The sequence below is a fragment of the Urocitellus parryii genome, chromosome 9 (assembly GCF_045843805.1).
Source record: "Urocitellus parryii isolate mUroPar1 chromosome 9, mUroPar1.hap1, whole genome shotgun sequence".
Lineage (NCBI taxonomy): Eukaryota > Metazoa > Chordata > Mammalia > Rodentia > Sciuridae > Urocitellus > Urocitellus parryii.
In genome coordinates, this window is record NC_135539.1 from 13,029,969 (window position 1) to 13,037,884 (window position 7,916).

Consider the following 7,916-nt stretch of genomic DNA (forward strand, 5'->3'; position numbering starts at 1 on the left):
ATCCACCACCCCGTGATCCCGGTTTCCTATTAGGGTACTTGACATAAAGTTTCCTCTTCACATGATTTTTTGAAGTTAAAAAAAGTCCATTTATAGAAAAAACAATTAATAACAGTATAGGTCATACACGGCTCATGAAAAGTTCAGAATCCTTGAGGCCGCCAGAGACCAACTGCAGCTTGGGAAAGACTCCAACATACTCCCCCAAACCCCAACCTCAAACCACACACAGAACAAGACCTGAAGGTGCACCCAAAGGAGCCGGGTGGGGGAGTACCAATCCTGGCCCTGCCCCACTGACTGGCCGTGTGACTTGAGCAAGTCAGGGAGCCTCTGGGAACCTGTTGCTTCTTCTCTTTAGTAGAAAGGCCACTCCCTACTTAAAGGAGTGCTGTTGAGATAGGACTCAGACTATGAAAAAGCTTGGGTATTGCCTGGCTGCAAAATAAAATGCACTCTTTCTGTGTCTTATGAGAACAAGGTGATTGATTGCCCAGGCCCCAGGTATTGTCCTGGCACATACACACAAGCACAAGGATCAGCAGGAATCTATCACCTGGCGGGGTTTACAGGCGAAAGGGCTTCAACTTGTTTGGAATAAAGTGATGTTTATTTACAAAGTCCCATGGCCATTCTCTCGTTCCCTGGGCATAGGCTGGTCAAAAGGGCACCATCTATAAAACCATGATGACCAGACCCAAGGCCACTGTGTGCCCCTGCTGAGGATGCACAGTTTTATCAAAGCCCAGGAGCAAGATGAGTGTCGTGAAGTAAAAAGAACCCAAGAAAGACAAAAGGGTCAAGGGAGGAGAGGTCCTCTGGATTGCCGACTCTTCCTCACACTGGGGCCCTGGGCTCGTGGGTGGTCAGCAATGGAGAACTGATTGAGACCAGAAGGTAAGGGAAGGAGAACCCAGCTAGTCTAAACAGAGGCGGGCAGGTAAGGCCCCAGAGCTTGCTTCTCTCTACAGCCCTCCAGCTAAAATGGATTGGTATATTTTAAATGGCTGGGGGGGGGGGGAGTCCAAAGTAGGTTACTCCTTATGGACTTGTGCAAAATGTCCAAAATTTAAATTTCAATGTCCAAAACAATTAGTTTTATTGGAACACAGCCACGCCCACTCAAGGACTTCGGTGGCTGCTTTACCACTACAGAGTTGAAGAGCTTTGACAAGGAGCTTGTGAGCCTCCAAGAAAAAAATAAATATTCACTTTCTGGCACTTCACAGAAGTTCACCAACTTGTTCTGTAAGGAAAAGTCGGTATCAGGAGCCCTCACGTGAGATGCTGAAGGTTACCTCCCATACTATCCCCAACAGGTATTTTAGATCCTACCTGGACCCCTGAACAGATGGGTGGCCTTGGGCAAGCACTTAATTTCTGGGCTGCAGGTTTTAAGGTTCATTTTTCACTAGATTGTGCATCCAGAGGGGCAGGGACTGTGCTGCTGTGTCTTCAGCACAGGGGGTGGTCACCCAAGTATTTGTCCAGTGACGAGTGAACAATCTCAGGACAACATTCAGCACATAGTAAATATGACCTTCGTTGAACTTGAAATGAGGACCTAGGGATTCCACTAAAAGGAAGCCAATCCAGGGATTCTTAGCCAGAAGAGGAGTGGGGAGTCTCTGCCAGGTGACAGACCTCAGAGTCCCTGGGTCTGGGGACAAGAAGAAGGAATGTGTGAGCCAGCAGCCCCCAGCCTGGGCTGAGGGGATAAGATGAGGCCCCGGGAGGGGTAAGCGTTGGCTTTGCTGCCAGGCTCAGGGGGAGGAGCTCGCTCCCGAAGTCAGCAGCTCCATGGGTCTGACAGCCAGTCTGACTGTGTGACCTTGGCATTGACCTGTCGCCACTTCTCTCTTTGCAGAGGAGAAACGTCTCTCAAATAAGCAGCCCAGCTCATCCCCACCCCACCTGCCAAAGAGGTGCTTGGAGATTATTTCAGCCCATGGGTTCCTGGGGGAGCTTCTTCAAGGTGATGGGGGGAGGGTCCAAACTTCCAGACCCCAATGCAAGGAGCTAAAGTGCCCGGCTCCTTCACCTTCGCCAATGCGCTCTGGCCTCTATGTCTCCCACCCCTCAGTACTCAGTGGCCGGGAGAGACGACGTCCTTGTCCCTCCTGGCCGGAACAGCTGCCTCAAGCTCGCTCCGCCGGCCAATTAGCCGGAGCCGTCACCACGGCAACGGCAGCTGGCGGGCCGGGCGGCTGGCGCGCCCCGGGCCGCCCTCTCCGCGGCCCCTCCCCTGGGGTGGGGTGCCAGGGGGAGGACAGACGGGCGCGCGGGGGGGGGGGGTGTCCGCCCCACCCCCATTCCCTCCCGGGGAGGCGAGGGCGCGCAGGCAGAGCCCACGAGGGCCCTCCATCCCGGGGTCCCGGGGTCCCCTGTTCTTTTCCCAGGGCGCACCACCGCTGCTGCACGGGTCGCCTGCGCTCGGGCACCCTTTTTTCTCGAGGCAAGTTTGTGGGAGCCTGGCCGCGTGCCCTCCCCTCGGCGCGCGCCCAGCCGGAGGGCGCTGCCCCCGGCGGCCCGCGCCCCCGCCTCAGCCCTACCTGGATGTACGCCATCTTCGCCCGCGCGCACTCACTCCGGCCCGGGCATGGCGCCGCCACCGCCACTTTGCCCTCGCCGACAGGGGCGGGGGGAGAAAGCAAGGGGGAAAGGAAGGAGAAGGCAGCCGGTGGCCCCAGACGTGACTGGCGTGGCTGATGAGCGGCGCCCGCCCATCCGCCGGCCGCCCCGTCCTTGCCTTCCCTGCGTTCCGGCTCCCGGAGTCGGGCCGCCTCCCCGGATCGCAGAGCTCGGCGCCCGGGGCCCCCGCCGCGGCCTCCCTGGCTGTCCCGCGCTCCCCCCGAGGAGCTCCCAGGCTGGAGTAAGGCCGGGCCGCCTGGGAGGGAGCCCGGGGCAGCCGCGGGGACTGCATCGACCCCGGCGCGGGCGGGGCCGGAGACGCCGGGGCCCGAGCGCGCGGGAGGCGGGGGAGGGGACCGGGCTGGGGAAGGGGGTGGCGGGGGCGGCGCCCAGGTCAGCCCATCCGGCGGGCCCCAGCGTTGGCACAACCCGTAAGCAGCGCTCCGGGGGTGGCCGCGAAGGTCTGAGTGCACAGCCTAGCCCGCCCTGGGGTCCGGAGCTGGGAGGGTCCTCCATCCAGCCCTCTCCCCAAACCCGCTTGGAAAAACTTTATTCCCGCCCCACCCGACGCGCCTAGATCGGTTGCGGCGAAACAGGCAGAGGCTAAATGAGTGGGAGCCCTGAGCTAAAGGTGGGCGCAGGGAGCCCCGAGGGCGGTGCCGTGGCCGGGGCTACAGGGGGCGCGCGTAGAGAGCGGAGCGCCCCGGTACCTAAACCTGCCGGAGTCGCGCCCTGGACGCAACAGGTCTAGAGCGGGGCGGCACAGCAGCGCCACCCAGCGTCGTGCCCGGCTCTTGCGCGCTTCAGCCCGCCCGCAACCAAGCCGCCAGCGTGCGCCCTGGGGCGTGTCCACCGCCGGAGCTGGGGCGCGCTGGACCCGAAGGCCTCAGCTAATCTCCCAGCCCAAGGTGCCCCCCCCAGCCCAAGGCCACAGAGCTCGGTGTGGCTCTGCACCGAGGAATTTGAATCGAAACATTGCCCTCCGCTGGTTCGCCTCTTTAAAGGACCAGCTGTCTCCTGTTGCTGGTCTCCAGCTTTTCAGCCTTTTAATTTTAATCTCCCAGCGCCTCTGGGGATAAAATCTCTGTCCTGCTTGTCCTCCAGGACTGTTTTGTGGGAGTAAGTGAGAAAGTGAACGCGGAAGTAATGAAGCATGCAATACACATATGTGTATTTATTTTGTGTAAAAAGCCAGCTGGTGTGGATTTTGAGCATGATATGTTTAGTTTGTAGCACAGCACATGGAACATGCTGCGCGCTTCTAATCCGGCGGGCATAAAGCCAACGCTTCCTGGGCATTTTTCTATGTCATCCTCGTGCACCTTTGCTCACCTGAGTCCCTCTAGCACAAGCCTGAGTGTAGTAAGTAGAGAGCGAGGTTTTTTGAGGTTGTTGGTTTTTTTTTTTTTTTGGGGGGGGGGGTGTTGCTGGATTGAACCCAGGGCCTTGGGCATGCGAGGCACTCTAGCAGTCTACCAACTGAGCTATTTCCCCAGCCCCAAGTGAGGGTTTTGCTATTGCTGCTGACATTGCTTCTGGAACGGATGCTGCAATGATCCCCAAATTACAGATGGGGGAGACTGAGGGACAGAGAGTTAAAGCTGCTCACGGGGGTGGGGGGGTGGGGGGGGTGCTGACAGCTGGTGTTGTAGGCCCTGGTCTTTCACACTGTTCTCAGCCACCTGGCCATGTTTCCCCAACACTGATGGAGCGAACTTGGAAGTAATGAAGTGTTTCATTGGGGGGTAGACTGAGCCGAGGAAGGATGCCTAGGGGACTAGTGTGCCTTGTGGGGTCACCAAGGAGGTGGAGGAGTTGCCAGCTAGTCTTTGAACAATGCCAGGCACTGTTTCCAGCTTTTCCCACAAATTCTATCTTAATTCTCTGATTAATAGGAGGTAGGTGCCCTTACCATCCCACTCTTCAAATGATCGCAAAAAAAGGAGGGGCAAAGAGGTGAAGTGACCTTCCCAGGGTGTATAACAGCGTCCAGGGCCTGGGGTTCAAATCCAGATAGGGTGTACTTGAGTTTGTCCCCCATTCTCTGCTTCCTGCTGTCTCATAACACCTGACCTTGGGGGAAGGGTGAGAACACTTAGAGTTAATTTAATACCTTAATCTCTTAAGATCTGAAAATGGGAAAACCAAGCTCCCCTACCCTAAGGGAAGAGCTATGCAAATGTTGGTGGAGAAGCCCCCAGTGCAGGTATTGACAAATGCACAGAATTACATGTGACACAAGGTGTGATAAAGAGAAGCCCAGGGGACTTTTGGTTATATAGGAGGGACCCAACCTAGTTTGATGAGGGTCATAAGGCTTCTTAAAGGGATGACATTCAATTGAGTCCCAAAGAACTGAAGATGAGATTATTCTAGAGCCTAGTGGTGCTTAATTGGGGGAGGGGCTGTGGAAATATCTCTGCAGGGTCCATGAACTTAGAAAGAATCCCAATCATATCTCCAGTGCCACCAATCTCTACCTGAAACTTAATATTTCTTTCCCTTACAAATGCCAGCAACAAATTAAAACAATGTGAGCCCTTAGCTGGGACTTGTCACCCACAAAAATCATGTATGTTCACATCAACATTAAAAATTGTTACAAATAACTTGAAATTTCATTTGTATCCTTTCCTGTTTGAAAATTACAATAGTTATTAGTCTCACCACTAGGGCTTTCTATTTAATATGTTAACAACAAACACACACACACACACACACACACACACATATAGCTGGGAGAAGTGGCACACGCCTGTAATCCCAGTGAGTTGGGAGGCCAAGAGAGGAAGATCGAAAGTTCAAAGCCAGCCTCAGCAACTTAGCAAGACCCTATCTCAAAACAAGAAATAAAAAGGGCTGGCGATGTGGCTCAGTGGTTAAGTGCCTCTGGGTCCAATCCCTCTTACCAAAAAAAGAAAAAAAAAAAGCTTATATAGTATCATATTTAAAATTGTTCAGATACTTTGACAACTGTATGTGCAACTAATTTCATTATCATCCTATGTAGTCTATGCTTTAAAAAATTATTGGGAGCTGCAATTTACAGGCTTCCACTCTCTGCCAAGGGTCCCATGGCACAGAAAGGGTTAAGAGCTCCTAAAATCTTCGAGGGGAGACTGGGAACTGCAAGTCCTTCTCTGTCAGGGTAGTTCCAGTACCCCATGGAACTGTATGTAGGGAGGAACGTGATTGGAAAGATTGGGGGCAGGGGTATGCGTGTCTACCTGGCTGTCTTTTTGCTGCAGGAGAAAAGCCCAGAGTCAGGAAGGCCCACGGGAGGCTGTTTCAACAATTCAGAGAAGAAGCGCCCGTGGGCTGAACCAAGACAATGGCCATGAACCCTGGCAGTAATGAGGGTGCCGTGGGGAGGGGTGGATGGCAGACCAGGGTGGAGGGGAGAGGGACGAGAGCTTTCTTATTTGGATATTTTGAGTCTCAGATATTTTCTAGAGTTCCTTAGAGAAATCCAATTGACCCAGCTTGAGCAAAAATAATAATTTATGGGCTCATTAACTGGGGAATCCAAAGGGCAAATCCTCCAGGCACAGCTGGAATTAGGGATGCTGTCAAAGTCATAAGGCTCTTTCTAGGTAGATCTCATCTCTTCACTGCCTCCTCATAAATGTTAAAAAATTTTTTTCCTAGAGTAGATTTGCTTCCCATGGCTGAAAAAAAAATGGTCTTAAGTTTATATTTTTATAGTTTGTGCTCCAGAGGAAGAGAGATTTGACATAATCTCTTATGGAGAACTTCTGGTCCTGCTCAGGTCACATGCCTGCTGTGTCCAGAAGACTCTGCACTCTGCAGGAGCCCAGACAGGTGATCAGAGATACGTGGGCACAGTGAGCCGCAATCCTGCAAGGACCGTGCGGAGGCTGGGAGCGGCTGGCTCTCTAAGAAAGATGCTGAGAGATGGAAACATTGTGCCCACGATGAGGAAACCGTGGAACACCTGGACAGTGTCCAGTGGGCAAAATAGATGGTTCTGGAATTCACCCCTTCCCAGCACAGAAGGACACTCAGAGCTAACCCTAACCCGAACCCTAACCCTGTCAATCACCTGCACTGGTGGCTTCTCCACCAGCGCCCTCCAGTGGGCACTTCTGGACTCATCCATCTTCAGCTGCTAAAACCAACCCACCTTCTAGCTTTTCCTCTTGAGCACCCAGCCCTGGATGTGGGAGACACAGGCTCCTAATAACCGTCTTCCCTTTAAGACACTTCAGGAAGTGGTCAGAGGTGGGAATGGAAACTGCCGACTTCAGAATACCTACAGAATACCTGTAATTAAGAAGGGCCCAGACTGGTAAAAACCAATCACTGGCACCCATTTGGGTCACGCAGATTCTGGTTAGGTGACTTTCTATTTCTGCCATCCGGGCTTAACGGCACTTGTCTTTGAACTCAGTTTTAATTATAAGATTCCCAAACGTGCCATCCGGGTCCCGTTTTAGCTGTTCCCGTAACCCTGGGCAGTGTTTCTGGCTGTCAGGGAAGTAGGAAGGCTCCGGGGTAATTAAATAGCTAGTCTGAAATAGAAAGGGCGGCCCCCAGTTAAGTATGAGCCCTGGAGCCCAGGCTGCCCTGTGTGGGTGTCAGGGCCTTTCATCTCCATCCTCACCAGGGGTGGCCTGGTTGGATAGCAATAGATCTAGCCTGTGACCTCCGCTTACCTGTGACCTCCAGCAAACCAGGTCGCCTCTGTGAGCCCCGGTTTTCCTCATCTGCAGAATGGATCTAATGTTCTCCTACCAGGGCTGGGGTGGGAGGTACAGCAGATGAGAAGATTGCCTTTGAAATGCTGTCACGCCATTCACCAGGAGTGGTTCTCTGTCTCTTTCCCCGAATGCATAACATTTAACCTGCTTTATTTTATAGTTGGAAGGGGAGAAGCATGTCATGGAGGAAGAAGGGGTGATGTGGAGGTGACATGGGTCCAAGTCTGGCTGCCCGCCACTTGCCAGCGGTGGGACCTCCGACGAATTTCTCCTTCCATGAGCCTCGGCTTGCTCCCCAGGAAATGGGTTGGCAACAGCCACTCTTTTGTAGAATTGAGGGGTCCACTGGATAATTGTATACAGCCAATCTATGCTTAGTGCCCCTAGCACTGTGACTGCCACCAAGGAGACGCTCGATAAATGTAAGCTGTTACTATTTTTTTTTTTAGTTTCAAAACATGTACGCATGACACAGACAAGTTGGTAGGATGACTTGTCACTGTGCTAAGTTCTTCGTTTACCCTGAGCTGCGTTCCTTCTTTATGCATGGACGAGATTGAGAAG

The 7,916-nt window shown here is 53.4% G+C and overlaps 1 protein-coding gene across 1 annotated transcript in view; it reads right to left on the minus strand.

Moving 5' to 3' along the window:
* Syt17 (synaptotagmin 17) overlaps positions 1 to 2,567 on the minus strand; it is a 56,086-nt gene extending 53,519 nt beyond the window's left edge. The window contains exon 1 of the mRNA XM_026402494.2: positions 2,553 to 2,567. Within this exon, the coding sequence (XP_026258279.1) occupies positions 2,553 to 2,567 (15 nt within the window). The remainder of the gene's footprint in view (positions 1 to 2,552) is intronic.
* Positions 2,568 to 7,916: the final 5,349 nt, after the last annotated feature.